At 46.5% G+C, this 25,083-nt stretch overlaps 1 protein-coding gene across 1 annotated transcript; it reads right to left on the bottom strand.

Annotated features, from left to right (window-relative positions):
• Positions 1-16,878: 16,878 nt before the first annotated feature.
• Positions 16,879-25,082, bottom strand: c11h3orf38 (chromosome 11 C3orf38 homolog). The gene is made up of 4 exons (XM_056289273.1): positions 24,900-25,082; positions 22,661-22,836; positions 22,235-22,473; positions 16,879-18,152 (listed from the first exon to the last, which is right to left on the bottom strand). The coding sequence occupies exons 1-4, from the start codon at positions 25,024-25,026 to the stop codon at positions 17,789-17,791; spliced, it is 906 nt and encodes a 301-aa protein (XP_056145248.1). The 5' UTR covers positions 25,027-25,082; the 3' UTR covers positions 16,879-17,788.
• Between the last annotated feature and the right edge of the window lies 1 nt (position 25,083).

The raw sequence follows: 25,083 nt of genomic DNA, 5'->3' as shown, positions 1-25,083 counted from the left end.
CATTAAGACTGACCAGGAGAATAATCCCAGCATCACCACATTAAAACTGAGCAGGAGAATAATCCCAGCATCACCACATTAAGATTGAGCAGGAGAATAATCCAAGCATCACCACATTAAGACTGAGCAGGGGAATGATCCCAAAATCACCACATTAAGACTGAGCAGGGGAATAAAGCCAGCATCACCACATTAAAACTGAGCAGGGGAATAATCCCAAAATCACCACATTAAGACTGAGCAGGGGAATAAAGCCAGCATCACCACATTAAGACTGAGCAGGAGAATAATCCCAGCATCACCACATTAAAACTGAGCAGGAGAATAATCCCAAAATCACCACATTAAGACTGAGCAGGAGAATAATCCCAAAATCACCACATTAAGACTGAGCAGTGGAATAAAGCCAGCATCACCACATTAAGACTGAGCAGGGGAATAATCCCAAAATCACCACATTAAGATTGAGCAGGAGAATAATCCCAGCATCACCACATTAAGACTGAGCAGGAGAGTAATCCCACCATCACCATGTTAAGACTGAGCAGGGGAATAATCCCAGCATCACCACATTAAGAATGAGGATGAGAATAATCCCAGCATCACCACATTAAGAATTAACAGGGGAATAATCCCAGCATCACCATATTAAAATTGAGCAGGAGAATAATCTCAGCATCACCACATTACATTACATTACATTACATTACAGTCATTTAGCCGACGCTTTTATCCAAAGCGATTTACAATAAGTGCATTTAACGTAGGAAATCAGGAGAACTACTAGTCATCAGAGGTCATAAATGCATCTAAACAAGCATCTAAGAGGAAAACCAGTGCTAAAGTAAAAGTGCAAGAAAGAGATTTTTTTTTTAATGAGTGAATACAATAAGTGCTAATAACAAGTAACAAGGTAGTAGTTCTTAAAGAGGTGAGTTTCCAACCTGCACCGAAAGATGGGCAGCGACTCCGTTGTCCTGACATCAGTGGGGAGTTCATTCCACCACTGTGGGGCCAGGACAGAAAAGAGCCGTGACCGGGTTGATCGGCAGCAAGGGCCTCTGAGCAACGGGGCAACCAGGTGTCCCGAGGCAGCAGAGCGAAGTGGTTGGGCGGGGGTATAGGGCTTGACCATGGCCTGGAGATAGGAAGGCGCTGTTCCTTTCACTGCCCTGTAGGCTAGCACCAGAGTCTTAAACTGGATGGGAGCAGCTACTGGGAGCCAGTGTAGGGGACAAGAGAAGGGGAGTTGTGTGGGAGAACGTAGGGCGGTTGAATGCCAGATGAGCTGCAGCTTTCTTAACAAGCTCCAGAGGTCTGATGGCCGACGCCGGGGCGCCAGCAAGGAGGAAGTTGCCTTAGTCCAGTCGGGAGATGACCAGAGCCTTGATGAGCACCTGTGCCATCTCGTCGGTGAGGAATGGGCGAATCCTCCTGATGTTATAGAGGAGAAATCTGCAGGAGCGAGCAACTGATGCAACGTTTTCAGCAAACGATAGTTGGTCATCCAGGATCACAACCAGATTCCTCACAGTCCAATTTGGCGTCACCACGGTGTTGTCAGTGGTGATGGCCAGGTCTCGGTGTGAGCAACCTTTCCCCTTGAGGAACATCAGCTCTGTCTTGTCCAGATTGAGCTTCAGGTGGTGTGTCGCCATCCACTCCGAGATGTCAGTCAAGCACGCAGCAATGCGTGTCTCTACTTGTGTGTCAGAGGGAGGAAAGTACAAGATCAGCTGGGTGTCATCTGCATAAAAATGGTAAGAGAAGTCATGTGAGCGAATAACAGAACCCAGGGATGTTGTGTACAGGGAGAAAAGGAGAGGACCCAGAACCGATCCCTGTGGAACGCCTGTAGTCAGTCTGCGAGGCTCCGACTCAGATCCCCTCCATGTCACCTGGTAGGAGCGACCCGTCAGGTAGGTTGCAAACATTGAGAGTGCAGAGCCTGTGACACCCAGCCCCTCGAGGGTAGAGAGGAGGAACTGGTGGTTCACTGTGTCGAACGCAGCTGACAGGTCCAGGAGTATCAGGACAGAGGAGAGAGAGTTTGCTCTCGCAGAGTGCAGCGATTCTGTCACTGCAAGGAGGGCCGTCTCTGTCGAGTTCCCACCCGGAACCCAGACTGGTTGGGGTTCAGGAGGTTGTTCTGGTGGAGGTACAAACAAAGTTGGTTAAAGACAACACGTTCAAATGTTTTGGATAGAAAGGGTAGAAGGGAAACTGGTCTGTAGTTTTTTACATCAGAGGGGTTAAGTGATGGTTTCTTGAGAAGGGGGGTGACTCTAGCAGTCTTGAAGGCAGATGGAAAGCATCCTGCCTGGAGGGAGGTGTTGATGAGGTGGGTTAGATAGGGAAGGAGTTCAGGTGCTATAGACTGAAGAAGAGGGGAGGGGACCAGGTCAAGGGAGCATGTGGTGGGGCGACTGGATGTGATGAGGTTGAGGACTTCATTGGGGGAGAGGGGAGCGAGATGGGATAAGGTGGGACGTGGAGAGGTGAGAGAGGGTGCAGAGGGTGGGATAGTGCAAGCAGCACAAACTGGGTGGTGAGAAAGGAGGATCTGATGTCGTTTACCTTCTTGTCAAAGAAGTTAGCGAAGTCATCAGGGAGAAGGGAGAAAGTAGGAGGAGGAGGTGGGGGTTGAAGAAGTGTAGAGAAGGTTTCAAAGAGTTTCTTAGGATTAGATGCAGAGGATAGGATTTTAGAGCGATAGAAGGCAGCCTTAGCAGAAGAAAGGGAGGAGGAGAAAGTGGAAAGAAGAGACTGGAAGTTGAGAAGGTCCTCTGGGAGTTTGCCTTTTCTCCATTTGTGCTCTGCCGCTCTCAGGCTCCGTCTGTCAGTATGTACTGAGTCGGTCAGCCAAGGGGCAGGTGGAGTTGGGCGTGCAGGCCTGGTGGTGAGGGGACAGAGATTGTCCAGAGAAGAGGAGAGGGTAGAGAGAAGAAGATCAGTAGCAGTGTCAGGTGGTAGGAGAGAGAAAGATTCAGGTGTAGGGAGGATAGAGGTAACAGAGGAAGAAAGATCAGTGGTGGAGAGAGAGCGGAGGTGTCTATGGGTGGAAACCATGTGGGTAGGGGAAGGGGCTGAGAGGGGTGAAGAGAGGGAGAGAGAGTAGGACATGAAATAGTGGTCAGAGAGCTAGAGGGGAGTAACAGAGAGATTGGAAATAGGACAGTGTCTAGTAAAGATAAGGTCCAGCTGGTTGCCGGCCTTGTGGGTAGGACGAGTGGGTGAGAGGTGAAGGTCAAAGGAGGAGAGGAAAGAGAGAAGAGGATCTAGCTTGTTAGTGTGGATGTTGAAGTCACCGAGAAGGATAAGTGCAGAGTCATCAACAGGGAAGTGCGAGACAAGTGTGTCAAGCTCCTCCAGAAACTCACCAAGGGGGCCTGGTGGGCGGTACACAACTACGATGGTGAGTTTGACTGGATAAGAGACAGTAACAGCATGAAATTCAAAAGAGGGCGGAGAAAATTGTGGAATGGAAACAAGAGAGTACTTCCATTTCAGGGAGATCAGCAGGCCAGTACCACCACCCCGCCTCCCAGCTCTGGGAGTGTGAGAAAAAAAGTACACATCAGACAGAGCTGCGGGTGTGGTCGTGTTTTCTGGCATGATCCAGGTCTCAGTTAGGGCAAGAAAGTTGAGGGAGAGGAAGGATGCGTAGCGTGAGATAAACCCAGCTTTTGGCACCGCAGACTGGCAATTCCAGAGTCCTCCGTCACCACTTGCTCAACGTGAGTGGAGAGAGCGGGATAGATGAGATCGGTAGGGTCACAGCACCTAGGAGTGACACAACATCTATGCCAGCCCCGGGAAGAGGAAAGGACAGGAATGCGAAGGAAACACATGGTCTGTACTAGGTCCACAAAATACAGATGACTGACCGGATCTAAAAAGAGCAGTCCGTGCTTGATGAAGTCTTAGCTTGAAAAAGTCGCGCTTGCGTTTGTTTACTCTAGCCTTCGTTCAATCTAGGCTTGTTTGCCTGAGGCTTGGAAGTAGCAGCAGTGATTTAAAGAACACTGATTGCTAATTGTCTGCCATGAGTGCAGGCCACACCCTGGCCACTTAACACCCAATTGGCCAAAGAGCTACACTGAAAAGAGGCCTATTGCCCAGAAACTGGTCACTTACGTAAAACTCTATCAAACCTCACACAATACTATTAAAACTATAAACAGCAAGTTACCAATGAATATATTTATAAGCTAAAAGGATAACTAAGTCAAAACAGCTAGGCAACAAGAAATATTTAAGGGCACACTAGGTGAAAAGCAGCTACAGCTAGAAAAAGTAAATAAGACAAGTAAGTAAATAGAATAAGACAGCTACAGCTAGAATAAGATCCCAATAGGAACCAGCAGCAGATGTATAGACAAAAGGGCTAATACTCAAGCAGCTCGAATAAGAATAGTAGCAACTTTTTAAGCAAGAAAGATTATACTTACTCTATTCTAGATGAACCAGCAATTCAGAATCACTCCAGTAGTTAAAATGCAGTCTGGATTGAAACTGAATGAGCCCAGATTTATAAATCCCTGTGATGTTCTGGCCACACCCTGGCCACTTAACATCCAATTGGCCAAAGAGGTACACTGAAAAGAGGCCTACTGCCCAGAAACTGGTCACTTATGTAAAACTCTATCAAACCTCACATAATACTATTAAAACTGCAAACAGCAAGTTACTAAGGAATATATTTATAAACTAAAAGGATAACTAAGTCAAAACAGCTAGACAACAAGAAATATTTAAGGACACACCAGGTGAAAAAAAAACATCTACAGCTAGAATAAGTATATAAAACAAGTAACTAAATAGAATAAGACAGCGACAGCTAGAATAAGATCCCACTAGGAAACAGCAGCAGATGTATAGAGAAAATGACTAATACTCAAACAGGTGGAATAAAACTAATAGCAACTTGTTAAGCAAGAAAGGTGATACTTATAGAGTAAGTATTAGAAAGGTGATACTTACTCTATAAGTATCACCTTTCTAATAATCTCAGCATCACCACATTAAGACTGAGCAGGAGAATAATCCCAGCATCACCACATTAAGACTGAGCAGGAGAAAAATCCCAGCATCACCAAATTAAGATTGAGCAGGAGAATAATCCCAGCATCACCACATTAAGACTGAGCAGGAGAAAAATCCCAGCATCACCACATTAAGACTGAGCAGGGGAATAATCCCAGCATCACCACATTAATACTGAGCAGGAGAATAATCCCAGCATCACCCATTTAAAACTGAGCAGGGGAATAATCCCAGCATCATCCCATTAAAACTGAGCAGGAGAATAATCCCAGCATCATCACATTCAAACTGAGCAGGAGAATAATCCCAGCATCACCACATGAAGTGTAGTGGTGCTTCTTTCTGCAGCCCTGAGGAAAAACACACAGTATCTGGGATTAATTGCTTTTGAGATAGCATGGTGACCTTCCCCCTGTCTCTGTCTTTTCCTGGCTGTCTCATGGACAGCCCTTTGAAAGCATTGTGCGTCTAGAACTGCCCTTATTAAAGGGATATGCCATTAAATTAAATGTCATCAATATCACTTCGTTGAGGGTGCTGTATAAAATGTCAATCAGTGCCCTTGGGAGGTTTGACTGCTGCTGAAAGTATTGCTATAGCTCATGTTTTGAATACCCCATTTGCTTTGTTAACGTCTCCAGATTTATGGACACTGGCATGACAGTTAACTTTATATCGGCCAAATGATTTAAAGTTAATACCAATAAGAGTGCCTCTGCTTCGGCAGCACAGAATGCTTTTAAAATGGTGCCATTTAAGAATATCCAGTGCAGGACTCAGGACTGTGACCCATTTAGAAGACCACTTTTAATTAGCACATTTACTCACACTGGCAGGGATTTGTCAGTTTTCCCATATTTGTAGTACAGACACACACACACACACACACACACACACACACACACACACACACACAGTAAATGAACATACACAAATTCCTGCAGATACAGTGCAGAAGCAGGTCAGATGCAGGATGACCCCCGTGTGGCACCCTGGAGTCGTGTCTGGGCCCCTGCAGCCTGCTGAGGACAGGAGCCCTAACACATAGAACATATGCCTGCACATTGTTTTTAATGACAATAAATTGAATTGAATTGAATATAGAGGTAGGTGCCACCACACGCTGCCCAGCACTGTAGGTGTGGATGCTGTTTTCATCCTGTGCACATTCAGCTGGCTTTGCTTCCCTCTGCCAGGATTTGAACCGCATGGTTTGGTTCATCACTGTTACTGACACATCCATGGCAAACCTGCCTGGCCTTGGCGCTTGGGTTAAGAACAATAACACACACTCGCCAAAATTGCAGAAATTAGAGAGCGACTACCACCATACTTGCTGTCCGTTATTGAAACGTCCATTACATTCGTCATCGTTTCAATGAACTGCCGAAGGTATTTACTTCCAAGTAGACTTCGACGTTATTTTGGTTATTTTTATTGTCTGCTCCCACCTACACTGGCAGTCTCTTCTGTCCTTTATTGACAGCAAGGCTGTTTTTCTCACCCGATGGAGACCTCTTAGTTGGTGCATCGTCAGGAATGAAGCTTAGAGAAGACCAAGTGTCCTAGGTTGCAGTTCCAGCAATGCAGTGCAACCTCCCACACCACATTACATGTGCTCTCCATCTAAATGTGTAAAACAAAGAATAATTCTTCAGCTTCTGTCCGTACATGAGATGAGGATGATGTTTGTGCATCTGCAGGATGAAGAAGAGTGTACAGAGGTGTTGTATGTGTATGCGTGAGGTGTTGACCATATCATCAACTGGTTTACCAGTCATCCTGTGTATAGTCATCTTGCAGAATCCCTGACTTCTAATACTTGCTGACACTTGTAAAGCTAGCATTTTGGCCGAGGTTGGTTGTATCTAAATGTGATCTGTAAATTAACTTTACTGGACCCTCAAATGGGTCCATGGCTGGCTTTGAGAGCAGCAATTTGTGACTCCTCGTTCACACCTTTCACATCTTTGTGTGTCTGTAAAAAAGGCAAAATAAAACCAGGACATGCAGGTAACATGAGGACACACATGAAGAAAGCATCGCGGCAGAGAGACACAGTGTAAAGTGAGGTATGAACCATATTTTTCATCACCGCCTGTCATATCACACACTCAACACACTGCTGTAGCTGGTTATGTTTACTGATGAACATGTTTCCCAGCAAGTAGATAAAATATTACTCTTTTCTTTAAAAATCCTCTTGTCTTGTGATGCAGCCATGATCGTGTCATCACTGCTGTTGTTGTTGAGGTGACGTCTCACGAACATTTGCTCCCTGTTAGACGTGCATTATCTCACAGCTCAGGGGGGGGGGGTCAGATAACATGTGCTGATTTGTTCTGATCTCCTTGTAGACACAATTAATTGGAGTAAATGACGCAAAGTTGCAACTTCCTGTAAAGTGGTATAGGAAGGGACCTACTTTTGAAGACCCCTGTGGGAGAAGACACCTGTCTCTTCCTCGCTCTGCTTCTTGCCCGCCTGCCAAGGCCGTGACCTCCTTATGACCTCAGAATGAGTCGCTGCTGTTCATGATGAGAAAGAGAGCAGGTCGTGACCGCTGCTCACTTGGCTGACGTTACAAGGCAAGTTTAAGTAGGAAATCGCCTGGCTAACAATAGTAACGTAACCGGTTATTTTCTTGCCCGGTGCGGGATTCGATACGCGGTGTACTGCACCACAAGGGGACATCACTAACCGCTCGGCTAAAGGGCCAGACCCGTTAGCTAGGGGCTAACGTGTCTTATTGGTAGTTTACAGTCGTCACCCTCCCCGGAAGCGCGCCCTCGCGCTTTGTTATTCCCGCGCTCCGAAGAGACTCCTGAGGATCTGCACACTTCCGGATCCCACCGCTGCCACCAATGTAACCGGTTATTTTCTTGCCCGGTGCGGGATTTGATACGAGGTGTACTGCAGCACAAGGCGACATCACTAACCGCTCGGCTAAAGGGGCTTATTCTTATTAGTAGTTTACAGTGACCTTTACGTTAACTCACCTCAGCATGTTTTCTCAAATGTGAGGGTGGATTTTTGAATGTGGAAATGTCGTTCGCAGAGGAGACATTTCAGCCGATAAGAATCTCTCTTGGCTTCGCTGAATTCGACCATATCCCCAAGACACGTGGCCATGGGTGATCCCTGTCCGGGGCCTTGCTTGCAGCGAGAGCTGTATTTTCGTCACTCGTTGCTGCTGGCATCTTCCACGGTAGCAAAGGCGCGCTGACTGGGCGAGCGGAATTGGTGTGCCGGCAAAGAGCTTGCGCGCTCTTTTTTTTTTTAAAAAGAAAACAACGTTTTTCATTGGTTTGGAACGCCAACGTAACAAATATCTGAGGGGAGGGGGCGGGGAAATGTATCGGAGCAACAAAAAAAAGTAAACGTGTGTAGTGGTTATGGGGCTACATAATTCCCCTTATTGAGCTAGTAGGAACGTTAGTTTACAGCTGCTGTTTCCTCGGTTCGGGTTTACAGTGACACACTTCCGCTGCGCGGGTTTTTTGTTGTGATGGTGGAAGGAATAAATGGTGCACGTTGTGTAGCCGAAAGAGAAAGTTGTCACGACTCCTGCTTGAGCTCCTCTACACGTTGCCTTTAAAATTGTTGCGGCGTAAGAGCGAAAGTAGGCACAAATAAAACATACTCAGGTAAAGTACAGGTCCCCGGGAAAAAATACTTAAGTAAAGTAAAGAAGTATTTTTAGTTCGTTACTTACCCCCACTGGGAACAATTACCAGTATTGCTAACGCTGCTCTAGGGGCAGTTGGCAAAAAGTTCAACGCAGCTATCATAATCACATTCACAGCATAGTTCAAAGGCACGTTGGTTTCTATTTAAAGGCTTCTGGGGTGCTGCTGGATGCTTTTATAAGCATTTTCTTTTATGCTTTATTTTTATGCATCGTGTCTTTCTCCAGCAAAGAGACTTAAAAACGCGTGTCCCAACACAGAGCCAAAGCCCTACGTCTCCCTTGCAGTTCCATACACGCACCGAGCTTAATAATTCAACACCACATGTGTATAGAAGGTGTATCATGTGATGAATTGGACAGTTTCTTCTCCCAACTTGGCTGGAAATGTGTTTATCAGCACTGCCGGTCTGAACCAGAAGTGCCGAGGTCCACCGAAACAGCTCCACCCACCTCCATCAACGCAATCACTCTCTTTTACACAACAAATGTTCATTCGGGATCACAAAAATCTCTCCATCGCAGAGGTTGGGATCAGATGATGAGATGCTTGATTTATAGTAGACCAGCTGATGATGATCTACTGACAGGCTCCATGGGATATGCCCTGCTGATGATGTCATACTGGCATGGGATATGCCCTGCTGATGATGTCATACTGGCATGGGATATGCCCTGCTGATGATGTCATACTGGCATGGGATATGCCCTGCTGATGACGTCATACTGGCATGGACTATGCCCTGCTGATGACATCATACTGGCATGGGATATGCCCTGCTGCCGCCACACTTGGCTTTGCACAGAGAGCTCTGGTTTGGGGTTTGTACTGAGGGAAACGTGGACCGGAAGGTTGATGGACAGGGCCCCACTGGATGAGGATGTATGAGGTGGTTTTGGCTGTCCGCGGTGGGGAACCCTATCTAGCTCAGTCAGAGGTACGCAGCGAGGGAGGAAACACTTTAGGGACTGAGTCTCAATGGGCCATAGCAGCGTCCTCACATGCTTTCCTCTCCACACAGCTACCCTAAACTGGGATTTGTGGGAATCATGTCACTAAGTGCTTAGTTTACTGGATGAGTGAAATCTTTCGTCTATCATCTGCTATACTGTGTTAATGCTGCGGAGCTCCCCTGAAGCTAGCTATCCCTGACCTCTTGTTTATTTAAGCAAGTCATGTTTTCCCACTTCAGTGAAGGCACCTTCAATCTACTGAGATAAATCCTCAGGGCCTGTCCACAAATAGCCATCAATTTCCCTCCAATCCATCCCTCGCCCCGCTTCAGTGTCTTGTATGGCTTTCGGGCAGCAATCTGGTATCCGAAAACAAACACACAGCAGGGGATGGTAGAAACACACAGCAGGGGATGGCAGAACTACAGCTCAACACACAGTGTGTTTTATATCAATGTGACCTTCTGCTACAACCCAAACGCCTCCCCTGTGCCTGCCTCAAATCCCCAACGTCCTCCAGCCAACACGGCCTCCTGGGTAACGGAGGCTTTTAGCACCCAGAGCACCGAGGCAATTTGAGTTCATCAGCTGGATGTCCCCTGTAAGTGATGTGACGGGTTGGAGTAAATATAACGATGTGGGCTCTGGCTTGTCAGTAGTATTCGGTAGTACATCTAAAAAAAAAATTTTTTTAAATTAAAAAAAACTATGGCATGACTTGGATTTGCTGAATCATTTCATGGTTTGGCATTAAAGTTGGCCTTCGAATAGCTCGAGATTGGAGAAACAAGAAATGGGTTTAATAAACGGATACGGTTGCCTTGGGAAATTGAGTCCGGAACATTTTCATTTTATTCATCTGAGGACCTGTTCTGTAATTGGGTTCTGTGGGTTTGGCGAGGAAGTTGTCAGGCTTCAGGGGCTTTTATTTGTGCTTGGCCCAGAGCTTACTGTCCAGGGCAGTGACCCCTGAGCTGGCACCCTTGAGAGGCCCTTTACAGTACAGCTGCCCAATGAATCACACAATTTCCCAGAGAGCTCCACTTCGAGAGGTGATGGAGTATGAGGAGGTGATAGGCCACAAGTGGGTGTGAGGGGCAAGTTTTATAGCTCCTCAGGTATGCTTATACTGTAGGTGTATAACTGTTGAACAGAAATAGTAGCCACACGCACACACCGGTGGTCACATCCTGTTAATTCTTTGTTGGATAACATTTAAAATCTCAGATCGTTTCATGGATATTTGTACTGGGTTCCTGCACTTGGCCTAAGTTTCTGATCATCAATTTCAAAATTAATGTATTAAATGCAATAACATTTTACATTATTTTATTAACATTCTGGACAGTGCCACACTGCCTCAGTATTATTCCACTAATTAACTGGCCACCGTGCTGGCCCAGATGTTGGGACTTCCTCAGATGTGGTCCACCTGTTGGGATACGGACGCTGATTTATGATCACAGGGTCAGACTAGCTTTCCTCCATTCGCCAAAGCACGGCAGAGGCAGACGAAGCGAGAGGCAGGGAGTAGACACAGACGCCGCCGCTAATGATATACAAATGGTCAGCCACTGCTGACACAGGAGGGATGGAAGGTGTGTGTTCATCTGTGCGGGTGATTGCATGTGCAACTGTACCCGAACGGGTGTCTGTGGTTGTCAGTGCATTTATGGGATCATGGTTCTGCGTCTGTGTGCGTGCGGTCGTCTAAATGCAGCGATGTTGGTGGTGGCTTCCTGGGGAATTGAAATTAATGAGTGTAATCAGAAGCAAACAGCGAGCCAGGCAAGGGCAATTAATACAAGCAGGTGAGCAGAGGAGAGGCAGGCGGGCGGGCAGGCAGGCAGGGCTGGGAGTTTGCTGGGCCAAGCATGGCTGGAGCTGAAGAGATGGAGGATTAAGATGCTGAAAGAGACTGACGCCACAGCTAGACTCTCAATGTGCAGATCTAATCAGCGAATATTGAAAATGAATCTGGCAAGTACATAAACATAAATTGAGAAAGGATAATGAAATAGAGGGATGTCCAGTATAGGGGCTATTACAAAGCTAGTCCTGCAGAAGACGGGCTAGACCCACAAATGGAAGGTCTCTGGTTCTAGTTAAGTAGGTAGGAATTGTGAGAGATCGCCAGAACGTTCGACACGTCCGCACGTGTCATACTTCCATTTGTTTGCTCAGGTTCGTAAACTGTGAAACTCACTTATTCACATGTTATGCAATCAGTATGCTAGCTAGCTAACAGTGTTACCAGCAAAGTATGCCAGGAAATTAGCCGTCACATGTCAGAATGCTGCAGCTGTAGTTGCAAGTTGTAAGATGTTGAGTGTTTTGGAAGCATTATTTTGATTTTTAGATTGCTGGTTGGTATGTTGTTGTGCAGCTGGCTGGGCCCTGTTTCCTCGGTGGCCGGCGCGGGCTAGCATGTGCAGCATGCACCGCATGAATTTTGGTCGCGTTTCGCTCAGTAGGAGACACTACAAAGTATGAGGTTGCTAACGAGTATGTGAGTGGTTAATTCCGACTATGTTTATGTGTTATTCATTTCTAATGCGTTTGTGTTCAATTAAATAACTGTCATGATAAAGGAGATACTAATGTTTGACATGCTATATTTGTTTATTAACAATACATTTAAGTTTGATCATTTAAGATTATATTTATTGATTAACATATCTTTCTCATAAATACTTGTCATATTTGATTTTAACTGTTTAATTAAAGCCAGAACATTGTACACTTCTTCAATTTTTTTGCTCAGGTGCCGCTCCCCTTTTGAGCCGGTAACATTTTGGGGGCTCGTCCGGGATATGGCGCCAAGTACTGGACGGCTGCTGATCCCTGAACCACGTGGACCTGAGGCGAGAGTGACCAGGATGGCTGCGAGAGTTATCCATCCTGTGAATTGAGAAGCTTTGGGTATCCAGTGGAGATGACATCTTCAAATCCTCATCGTGTGTCACTGTGGGAAAACTGCACCTTCTCGATGAACAGCAGCTCTTCAAGCTTGCAGCGTCACTGGAAGATGGAAGACACATGGACATTCCAGCAGTCACAGGCAGCAACGAACCGGAATTGTTTGAATACATTGTCGATTACATGAAAATTGACCAGCTAACAATCAGAATCAGAAACAATTTATTGTCATCTCAGTCATGTACTTTCATGCACAAAAGAGACGAAATTTCGTTTCTCCCAGCCCACAGAAATGCAACACAAAAAAACCCCAACACATATCCAAAAGAAAACGACACAACCAAAATCATACAAAAACGGAGAGGACAAAGCAAATCAGATACAAAACAGTCAACAACACAGTGCATTCAATAAACTTGCAACACAGTCCAAAAATGTCACTGTGCAGAGAACGAACCCCAGCCAGGATGACTGTCAGAACCGCCGGTCTGCATGGGCTAGCAGTTAGCTTAGCCTGCCCCACTTCCACGTCCAGTCAGACCGCCCTCGGTGTATCCTCTTCGGGCGCAGCTCCAGGCAGGGGCCATGGTCCCTGGGCCCACCGGATGCAGCAGACCAGGCTCCCTCAGCCGATCCAACGCCAGCTTTCCCAACCAGACACCTCCCTCATACTCTACATGACGACACAAATGCAGATGCAGGCAAAAACACTGCAGAGTTGACGTCAGGCGAAGCCGCCGCCAGACTGCCTCGGTGTTATCGGAACCGCCAGTCTGCATGGGCTAGTAGCTAGCTTAGCCTGCCCTGCATCCACATCCTGTTAGACCGCCAGGGCCGTGGTCCCTCGGCCCACAGGATGCAGCAGATCAAGCTCTCCCAGTAGATCAAATGAAATCGACGATCACAGACATAATTCTTCACACGATGACACAAACTCAGACGCAGACGTAGACATGGATAAGGACACTGCATAGTCTGAACTGGAGGAGGCCGCTGCAAATGTGAGTTCGCGCCGCCATTTTCCCACACCGGGAGATATAACAGGCCTGGAAGATGAGGGAATGTCTTACTTTCTTAACATCTGCGAAACAATAGAGCAGGGGTGGCTAACCTTGTGCCATGGAGAGTCATGTGTATGCAGGTTTTCATTGCAGCTGGACTCCACACCAGGTGATTTCCCTGATACATTTTCGGGTTGGAATGAAAACCTGCATATGCACGGCTCTCCACGGCACATGGTTAGCCACTGCTGCAATAGAGATCCTGAAGGTCAACCGGGATGACACACCAGCCTTGGACACCGTGAGCAACGACAGAGAGACGACGAGGGTTGTTGAACCATCAGTTACAGAACAAGTACCTGGGTCGGCTAGACTCACAGATATTGCAGCACTGTTGCCTCGCAGAGAGTTCAAGTGCATGGTGATGTAATCGCAGATTCGGGTTGAGATGTGAGTCACAGCAGTGTTTGCAAGCAAATCAACGAGGGGTTGAAAGAGAGGTTTTCAGAATCAGAAATCGTTCGCTCGCTGTTGAAAATGATAAAACCAAGCACATTTAGAGATAAGTTGGTCAACAAGGATGATCTGACTTTAGCTGAGCTAAAACGAGTCGGTACTGAGGTGGCGTTGGATACTGGAGCTCAGGTCAGTGTTATGGGAAGGATCTGGTTAGAACATACTGTACCTGCTGTCAAGATTCAACCAATGGCGACCCTGCTAGCCAGTGAAGAACTTCACATCACCGCCACTAACGGCACACCGATCCCATTTGAGGGATGGGTTGAAGTCCTGCTAGAACTGAATAGTGCTGAGCATGGAAACGTCGCCATTTCCCCTAGCCATCAGGACTCGGAATTCCTCCCCATAGTCCCCTCCTCACACACCACTGGCATCAATACCACCATAAATACCACCGCGTGATATGTTTCTACTATTGTGTGACTGTATTGTTTGTGATAATATGTGGAGTGTCTGTTGTGGTCCATGTATGTATTGTGCTGCAGAGTTTAATGTGTACCAAAAACAAATCCCACCGGCCTTGGTCGTGTGGCTAATAAAACAATCTAATCTCATCTAATCTCATCTAATCTCATCTCATCTCATGTGTGTACCCATGGTAGTCAGGCAGAGCTGTGTGGAGAATCCTCTGCTAAGATTTAATGTCATCGGAGAACTAATTAGAGAAAATGCTGAGCATCCTGAAAGTGTTCTTAACATGACAGCCTTGCTGAGTGGAGCCATGAAAGTGAGGAAAGGTGTCAACACCAGCATTGTATCCACAGTTCTCACCGAGAGCGGAGAAGAGATGTCTAAAGACTGTGTGGTCAGGGTGGGAAAGAGAGGCCTTGAAGGCGAGGCATGTGAAGTAAAGTGCCGGGTCAAGTCATGGCCAGGAGGAGGAACAAGGTCGTTTGAACCAACGGTGGAGGGTCTATGCCCGGATGGTTTGGAACTATTCCCCTGTATGGGTCATATCTATGGCTCTGTTAGCGACGGGCGTTGGTAAACATTGGTACACAAAGAGCCACGCATATCTATAGCTCTGACAACGACCCATAGAGGATAAACACTGAGTCTCATCACCAGCCAGTCAGACTAGCTTGGTCTAGTCAGAAAGGCACGAACTGAGGAAGCCTCTAGGATGAGAGGCGAAACGTCTTCACGGATATATACCAAGTCCAGTTGCACGTGATTCAACTCTTTTGGATATTCCCCTCTCTCATCATTGTCCCGGGTGGTGCCCCTAAGACTGTAGAAGTTCCCATCCAAAACAGCACCCAGCATGACATGCATCTCCCCCGGAGAACAGTGGTAGGTACGATCACCCAGATATCAGGCGTCACGGCTGTTCTGAAAAGCCTCGATAATAAAGAGACAGACGAGGGTCAGACGGGCAAAGGTCGGACAGACCACAGGCGGCGGCGAGAGAGTTTATCTTTGCGTGTAAACCAAGTCACCTCAGACGAGGAGCGGGACCCAGATGTCGAGTTAGATCATCTCCCTTGAACACGAGCGCGACACTGGGAAACAAACGCCTCGTGAGGAGTCCCACGTCCTCGCCAGAGGAGACGGAGACGCTCCAGCTCTACTGACGTGACCCGCATGAGACTGGCAAAACGCAACCGGTTTGCTGGTTCACAACCCGTAGGCCGTGTCAGAGACGGGCTGGATGAAAGGTTTAACGTGTTTCTTTATGAGAAACATACTTAAGCAATAAAGGGGAAGGAAAACCCAAAACAAAAAAAAACAAAAAAACTATCAGCAGACGCCACTGCCGTCTGTTTGAGGCCGTGCGTCAGCAGCCAAACCGCTTATTAAGACACGGCGCAGCCAGGAGGCCAGCAGCTCGTTATTATTCTCTCGGAGAGGTGAGCAGGCTGAGATCAATGGCCTGACTGGTTCGCCCCTCACCACAACTATGGCCCAGTAAAGCGCGGAGAGCCGGGCTGCTGGGACCCATACAGTCAGATATTAACTATTCCACAGGCTTTGAAAGGCCTGCCAAGAATAATTTCCCACATGTAACATTTCCCACCAAAGCCACAGACATTTGCGAATATTTCGTGCCCACCACACACCCTGCCCCGACGATCACGCTGAGGGAAACGATGGGAAAATAGTAGACTTACATCATGAACAAGCAGCCAGACTCAAACTTGCGAACTGTAGGGCGCTGTTTTTATTCTTATTCTATGTACTGTGCATGGGTATGGCTTTCGGTGCATTTTGTTTTCTTAGTTCCTTCTGTAGCTTGGCACTCATTGCCTCTCAACCTCAACCCCAGGATGAACCAGACTACACATACTGTATGTATTTCATATTTATTTATTTACACATACTATATATTTATTTATTCCCCTACATTTTCTCCCCAGTTGTGTCCGGTCGCTGCTTCACTCCCTCTCTGCCGATCCGGGGGGAGGGGGGGCGCCCCGACCGACCAGGGGAGGCGCTAGTGCAACACCCACATCTGACCCCCCCTCGACCCCGCAGACACATCCACTTGTGTCTGAAGGGACGCCCGACCAAGCTGGAGGCAACACGGGGATTCGACCCGGCGATCCCCTACTGGTAGGCAACGGAATAGACCGCTACGCTACCCGGACGCCCTCCCCCCCACACACACACAATATATATATATTTAATTCTCCTATAAACTTTTGCATAAATGGGGTAAACAACTGACGCTTTTTAAGCATATTGCATTGCATTCTGGGATACAAAAAAGATCTGTATGAAGCTCGATGGCTTTGTGAGGTAACGCTGCTTCTTCTTTTAAATATGAAGGCCTCGCATCTATGAAGGAGCTGGGGCTGTCACACTTTGTGGCAGTCCTGCATATTCTGCAGGATCTGGACCGCAGAGACTGGTAAAAACTGCCAACCCGTTAAAGTCCGCAGCAGTCTTCACCTAGCAGGCTGATGAAGAGGTTCCCTCTCAGCCCGCTGCTGCCCTCTGCTGGCGCCTGCACGAATGTGCCTTTACAATAGATTTGCACAGGCCCACTTTTACCAAGGGGGTTTCATCGTTTCGTCTGACTTGGCTAGAAAAAAGAAGAAGAAGCCCCAAATCGCCATTCTGCCCAAACAGAACTGGGTCTGAGGATCAGTACTATTACATCACCAGAGTGTTTGTCCCAAACAGAAGACGGTAGGCAGTCATTTCACAAGACGGGGCCAAATCATCAGAACAGGCGCACGTCCCCACGCCTTGAATCTTTGGTTTACAGACTCGACTGCCAGCATGTCTGAATAAAGGCTATACATTTGATACCTCGTTGTGGGCCTGGAGCTTGCTCCTATTCTCACTGACTCCATGAAAGGTATGTGATCCGGACAAACTTTTTTGTAATAAAGAAGTAATTATCAATGGGACACCAAAGAGCACTTTTTATGTAACATATTTACAGATAACATGATATATCAGTGTGAGGCCACAAAACTGATAACGTCAGTCAGCGCTGAAAGCAACCCTCCCAGAATACTACCTGATGGTAAACTGACAGGTGGACCATGCAACATAAAACCCATCGAAAAGCAACTCCACGTTGCACAGTTGTTTGGGTTTTGATGTTTACGTATCAATATCAGTGCAAGTTACGCCCAACATGTACAGCGGCTCTAGGTGCAGAAGCGAGCACCCATGAGTCCGTTTTCCGTGACCGTCATCATCAATACCGTCATCTGCAGAGCTGCTGCAGTTCGGCGGAGTCATAAGTGAGCGAGGGCGATGCCGCCTCTGTCCCGCTCAGGACATCCTGTGCTCGGATCTTCAGCTTGATGAACTTGATCTTCCAGCTGTTGTTGTCCAGGGGGGAGCGGATGAGGCCAAACGCTTGCTCGTAGACCCCAAGACAGACGGTGTCTCTGTGGATGGTACCGGCCACGGCCACCAGCACCAGGCCGTGGGGCGAGGACATGGCTTTGAAGCCGTGGGGCTGCAGGTTGGGGCTGAGGAAGAGACGCTCATCCCTCGCCAGGGCTAGGAGACGCAGGCTCACCAGCTCGGCACCCTGGAACTCCTCCGTCTGCTGGCCGTCAGTGCTGCAAGAAACGGCATCAGTAGTTGGAATGTGAATCTTTCAAGCGGCATCGCCGTGTATTACATTCTTTGGAAACTCAATTCTTACTGATATTGAAAATCTTCATGGTCATTCATGTTTCCAGCCCATTCTAATACTCCACAATCGTAAAACTACACACATATATATATATATATATATATATATATATATATATATATATATATAAAATCTTTTCCAGAAAAAAAAAAGCTTTTTCTGACATCAGCGTTACAAAATCCAGCTAGCCAAGTAGAGAGAGGTAGCTCAATGGAGCCGATGCAGTAACTTATATAGACAGCCAATATGTTGCGATTAGTGGAATTTTAATAGCATTACAATCATGTATTATGCAAATAAGGAACACTTCCATAACCATCAATGATTACCAACACCTGTAGTTTATCTAGCAAAATGTCTGCACAGTGATTAAAATGTTTTAATGCCCTCATATCAAGCTATATTTTTCTTTTCTGGAGCATTAAAAGCACTTTACAGCAGTGCAGCTGCTTAACTAGTTGAGACTGGTGAGGACGTGAGGAGCGACACATCGCTGTGCATCTTCTGACCTCTGGCAGTTCCCTCGGTCATATGCAGCAGAAGGCCGAGGGCCTCTGTCAGGCAAGGGCCAGCATCTCTCCCGCTGCCGTTTTTCCTAATACACGACAACGTTGAGACCAGTCTCACGTTCACATCAGACCAGCGGGCGGAGGCCCAAGTCCCTTTCTTTAGCACACCTTTAGTCACTCAACGTTTACCACTGTCCAGACTTTTAACGGTCTCACCTGAGGTCACATGGCCCATGCAGACCTCGAAACAGCCAGATATCACTCCTATGAACACATTTACTCGTGAATCTACAAACTCACCCCCCCCCTTTCTTTCCTCCCCAATCGTACCCGGCCAATTACCCCACTCTTCCGAGTCATCCCGGTTGTTGCTCCACCCCCTCTGCCGATCCGGGGAGGGCTGCACACTACCACATGCCTCCTCCCATACACGTGGAGTCGCCAGCCGCTTCCTTTCACCTGACAGCGAGGAGTTTCGCCAGGGGGACGTAGCGCGTAGCAAGATTGCGCCGTTCCCCCTCCCCCCGAACGGGCACCCTGACCGACCAGAGGAGGCGCTAGTGCAGTGACCAGGACATATACCCACATCCAGCTTCCCGCTGACACGGCCAACTGTGTCTGCAGGGACGCCCGACCAAGCCGGAGGTATCATGGGGATTCGAACCGGCGATCCCCATGTTGGTAGGCAATGGAGTAGAGCGCTACACTACCCGAACGCCCCTACACACCATCTAATATCATAGATCCAAAGCAACCCTTTAGTTCATCAACATCGCCGCGGCCCATGTTTACCCTCGAGCGGTTGTCTGTACGAGTCTGAGAAGCAGAGTTACAGTCCGAGCCTCCCTCCCAGTGGGCGCCATGCAAGTCTTTTAAACAAACAGCATATTTATTCAACTCCATCTCATCTAACCGCCGCGGCAGCGTAATGCAGGCACACCGGCCTCCCTGTGCTTAAACCAGAGTCGACAGAGAGAGGTGGTGAGCAAAACGAACAATTTGCTTGAACACATTTCTCAAGTTCAGTGTGTTGACACACGCTGAACTCCGCTCACTGTGCTTCTGCTGAGAACCGCAGCGCGGACCTTGAACCTATCAGGCAGCAGCAGCAGCATGCTGACTGCAGGGGCGGGACGACACTGCATCCGATTTCCGGATCGTTCCATACGACCTTCACGGCGCGAGAGGCTACCCCGGTGTTTCTCAACCCAGTCCTCAAGGAACCCCTATCCTGCAGGTTTTCATTGTAACCCTGCATAGGTAGCCCTGCTTGTACTTACTCGACCAATCATCTCGCAGCACTTAATTATGCAAGGTGTGCAACATCTGACAAAATTCATTGCTGATTGGTTGAATCACTACAAACAGGTACCTATTCAGGGTTGCAAAGAAAATATGCAGGATAGGGGGTCCTTGAGGACTGGGTTGAGAAACACTGCACTGTACCGTACTGAATCCACATCGTGAGCCCTGAATCGTGAGACGTATCGAACCGTGAGCCTTGTGAATCGTCCCGCCCCTCATATTGAATCAGTACCGGGATACTACAAAGCCGCATGTCTCAAATGGAGCTAGCCTCGTCCTACAGCTGCATGTAGATACCACCAAAAAATAAAAAAATAAAAAAATTAAAGCTTAATTATATCAGACACTAGCTGACAGGTCATGTACAGATTATGACATCAAACAGTACAGTTTTAGCATACAGGAAATATACTACTGCATTTATATAATAGACGTTCAGCTGTCAAATCCAATCGTCACGTTGGCCCAATAAGCTGGTCAACAAATACATTTTCATTATTCCCATTTGTGATTGAGGTAATATGGAAAAATATTTACTCAGTAAAAGTAAAGGACAAAACCCTTCTGGAAAAGCTTAAACATCACCTCAACGAGTTCAGGAAACGATCGCAGTGCGAATAACGTCTTGAAATAAAAACCTTGCAATGTTTTGATATCAAAATTGTCGAGAAATGTTGCTCAATATTTCAAACAAATTTGTTCACTTTTTTTTTTTTTTTTTTGCCACCGGACATCATTAACACATTAGTCATTGTGTAGAACCAGACAGACCGGAACTTTCCGGATCAGCGCGGCGTCTTGATAAATCTGCTCAGCGGCCTTCAAAACATTCCCAGGCTGCAATCAATAAGCCTTCAGGCCTCTTGATGTGTCATCTAGTTTTCAAAAACAGGAAGTTCACAGTACGGTCACGTACATCTGAATGTATTTTATGTTTATTCAGAATATGTTTTGAATGGGGCGTCCGGGTAGCATAGTGGTCTACTCTGTTGCCTTCCAACACAGGGATCGCCGGTTCGAACCCCCGTATTAACTCCGGCTTGGTTGGGCGTCCCTACAGACACAATTGGCCGTGTCTGCGGGTGGGAAGCCGGATGTGGGTATGTGTCCTGGTCGCTGCACTAGCGCCTCTTCTGGTCGGTCGGTGTGCCTGTTCGGGGTGGAGGGGGAACTGGGGGGAATAGCATGATCCTCCCATGCGCTACGTCCCCCAGGTGTAACTCCTCACTGTCAGGTGAAAAGAAGCGGCTGGCGACTCCACACGTATCGGAGGAGACATGTGGTAGTCTGCAGCCCTCCCCAGATCGGCAGGGGGGTGGAGCAGTGACCGGGATGGCTCGGAAGAGTGGGGTGATTGGCCAAGTAAATTGGGGAGAAAAGGGGGGGGGGGCAATATGCTTTTGAATAGGAACAAAATGTGATGTGAAAGTATGTGCTACAGTTGGTACAGTACATGCCAGCATCTATGCTTGTGAGGCAGGAAGTCCTGCGCTCACAAAGTCAACTAACAGCAAAGATGAATCACTAAACATACATCTGTTTTAGTGTTGCTAAATCAACTTGATAGAAAGTATGGCTTCTAACACTTTTTTCCAATGGAACACTTCTGACATTTCTGATTTTACTGGAAGCTTCCGGTTTTCAACGCGGAGACATATCATGGCTTTTGAAGGCTTAAACGACTGTCCCATTGGACTGTATTCAAGCCTAGTGGGAGGATTCAGCAAAGACAATGCTCTGCAGTGGTATTCTGCTTTCCCTTCTCTCATGTCTCTGATGCACACCTGACCTTTCACCTGCCTTCTTTTACTTCTGTCACCTGTTAACAGGGTGGCGTCTGGGACTTTCAGAAGGAACAGGCCCGTCTATTCATATAAAATCCCCTAACATGAAATTATTTCACTGTATCAGAGCGGGTTTGCTGTATGGAAATGTGGGAGTCCAGTTTGTGTTGTGCGACTCACTCTTAGCATTCAGTTAAATTAAATGTTTCCCAGCAGAGGGATGAAAATCAATACATTCTTCATATTGTCTTATCTTTAAAATTAATCCCTGACAGCACATAAACATAAAAAACAGGAGAAAATAGAAACTATTGGTCACCAGTAGCAGCCCAAGGTTATTGAGGATTTTCTTAGAAACAATACTTGTTTAAATTGTATTTTCATCAAGCTGTTTAAGACATTATTACCTTGAAAGAAGGCGTAGTTCTGCGTCCGGCCAGAAGTGCTGTGGTCCCCAGTCCTGAGGCAGCTGGCCCAATGAGGGGTTCTGGCTATTCAAGAGGTGGAAGAACCACTGACAGAACTGCTTGCCAAGATCTCCTGGATCAAGGCCGTCTTCACCTTTAATTTCTGTGGGCACAGACACTGTGCCTGCAGCCTGCTGTCTGGTTTCACCGGTCTCCCTTATTGAGGTTTGGTTGACTCTCTGAAAAGAAAGAAATTGCCAGGCTCACAAACCTTACAGACATACTTCATGAGAACTTTTCTCCCGTATTTCTTGACACTAGTCATACACATTCTTATAAAAAAAGCCAAGACACATTCTTGGGTTTCTCAGTGACTACTGACTAACTGTTGGTAAATTGACCGCCTTGCTTGTTGCTTGTTCCTACCTTTCCAGCTGACCAAAACTCTAATGTTCTTTTCACCACCAGGTGTTTCTCACTTTGTGGGGGCATCACAATGCCCTCCATGGCCAGGTACTTAAAAATAATGTCACGGTGCACTTTCTTCCGTTTCAGCAGCTCTTCTGCGTCTTTGGTGTACGAAAGAACTGCTTCCATAGCGTCTGCAGTAACACACAAACAGTGTCAGGGAAACCACTTTGAAAGCATAGCTTCACAAACTATCAATTAAATAGCACCACACGTAGCTGAAATATAGTAACACTACCTTCATATACCTGCAGTTTGACTAACTACAGCTGCTCAGAAAATGTAGAGCAAACTACAAAAAAAAATTGTAAAAAAATTACGACATCTGCAGTGTAATACAAAATTTTTTTTGACAAAATTTAAGAAAAATGTCACATGACTGCAAACAATACAACTCAGCTGAGTTTATTAGTCTATCTGTGAGTTTTCTTCTTTTTGTGTGTATGTGTGTATGTCAGGTTTCCCTCAAAAACAAGATGAATAACAAAATTAAGTCCCCTAGTTAAATAAAGGACAAATAAATGATAATTATAAATTATAATAAAACATTTTGTGTGTTTATGCATGCATGTCACTGTAGTTTGTTTTACACGTTTTTGTATGCATGTATGAAATGGTTTTTTTTTTAGGTATGGCTCTTGTGCGTGCGTGTTTCTCATTATTACACGGTGGATTCTGTCTCAGTTTCAGCCTTTATTGCTTTCTGTCTTCCTGCCAATATCTGTCTGTCTGTCTTCTACTTGCCTGTCTTATCATGCTTTTTGTATGCCTACCTGCCTGTCTTCTACTTACCTGTGCATGTTTGTAGTCCCTGCATTTAACTACACCACGGAATGACAGAGAAGAAAAAAAAAACTACAAAATCACTACACAGAGTTTAATTTAGTTGAACTACCACAAAACTGGTGCAAAATGCGGTTAAACGTAATTACATGACATTAAAACTGCTCCCCAACACTGCAGATAAATATGTCGCGCAAGGCATCCTGATTTCGCAAAACTGATTTCTGTCAGTTTACAAAGAATATGTATATGGCTGGTTCTTCAATTAAGGGAGTTTTTCTGTCCCAGGGTAGATTTTCAAGATTTTGTTTTAAACAAGTATTGTATTTGTTAGAGTTAGATTGTGTTAGCTATGGAAGAAGAAAAAAAAAAGATTTGTGTGTCAATGATGACATTTTAACACTTTTTCAGCATGTTGAAAATTCAAATGTGCCAGAATGTCACTGTTTTGGACTTGTCCCCAACCCAGACTTTTTAACTTGCCCTCTATAATAAAGTAATAAAAATGGTTAAATTCATTAAAGCTTTACTTTCCATTGTCATGGAAAACGAGAAGTGCCAGAGGCGCACGAGCAGTCATGGCAGAAGCGTGACTTTTTCATGTGCACAAATGTAACGTGAAGGTTTACATGTCCTGATCTGAGAGGACGTTTATTAGGCGTCATCAGGGGCGACTCTAGGATCCGAGCTTTAGGGGTGCTGAGCACCCAGAGTGCTGGCCGGCCAGGCAAGATACATTTTGGGGGGTGGATCAAACCATTTTCGAAGAATGGGGGGGTGCTGTATTTTTGTTGTTGAAATATTACGTTTAAACCATATACTGGATATGGTTTTGACATTTCTTCAGCTTATTGAACATGGACATACAGTAAAAAATAAAAAATCTCTTCAATTTTAGGGGTGCTGGGGTTCAATTTAGGGGTGCTGCAGCACCCCCCAAAAATGGGCTAGAAACGCCTGTGGGCGTCATTACCAAACAAGTTACTAACTGGGTATTTCAGTTCTGAAATAAAGACATTTCACTTTATTCGCGTAGATCCATTGCGCGTTGTGCGCTAGCTAACAAGTTGGGTAAGCGAGCCCAAGACTTGGCCAACCTTCTCTCCAAAAAGTGACCATTGGCGTCACCGTCGCGCGTCGTGACGTCACAGTTTTGCCGTTACAACTTTGAAAAGAAGCGTCACAACATCACACTTATTCCTGTAGGACGATCAAAGCTGTGCTAAGACGTTTGTGCCAGACCGCTTAATAAGGCTTCCGAAAAAGAAAACAAAAACTGATTTAAAAGATTTTTTTGTTTCAAAATTCAAAAAGCCGAAAGTGTCCCAAACTGAATGATCGCCCATTCCGGACAACAGGATGTCTACGGGCCGGTGTGTGCAGAGACGCCCCTGGTCAAACCACCCGCACTCACCTGCGATATTCTCCACCGCGATCATCTTATTCGTGACTGTGTCGCTAAGCGCAAACAAATCCTCTCTCGACAACATGCACAGCAACTTTGTACACCCGCTACGCTCCGCGTCCGATAGCCCCGACATCCTCAACGCCGCCGCTCGCCTACGCCTCACTCCGCGGAACGCTTTCGCTTTGAAAGC

Source organism: Lampris incognitus, chromosome 11, assembly GCF_029633865.1.
Source record: "Lampris incognitus isolate fLamInc1 chromosome 11, fLamInc1.hap2, whole genome shotgun sequence".
NCBI lineage: Eukaryota > Metazoa > Chordata > Actinopteri > Lampriformes > Lampridae > Lampris > Lampris incognitus.
Note: the sequence above shows the minus strand (reverse complement) of the source record. Positions and strands in the feature narration are given on the sequence as shown.

Coding starts and splice junctions, on each gene's coding strand:
- c11h3orf38 (XM_056289273.1), bottom strand. CDS start 25,026: ATGTCGGGGCTATCGGACGCGGAGCGTAGCGGGTGTACAAAGTTGCTG. Junction 22,474..22,660: donor AGTTTTGGTCAGCTGGAAAG/GTAGGAACAAGC, acceptor CTTTCTTTTCAG/AGAGTCAACCAAACCTCAAT. Junction 18,153..22,234: donor GAACTACGCCTTCTTTCAAG/GTAATAATGTCT, acceptor CGTTTCTTGCAG/CACTGACGGCCAGCAGACGG.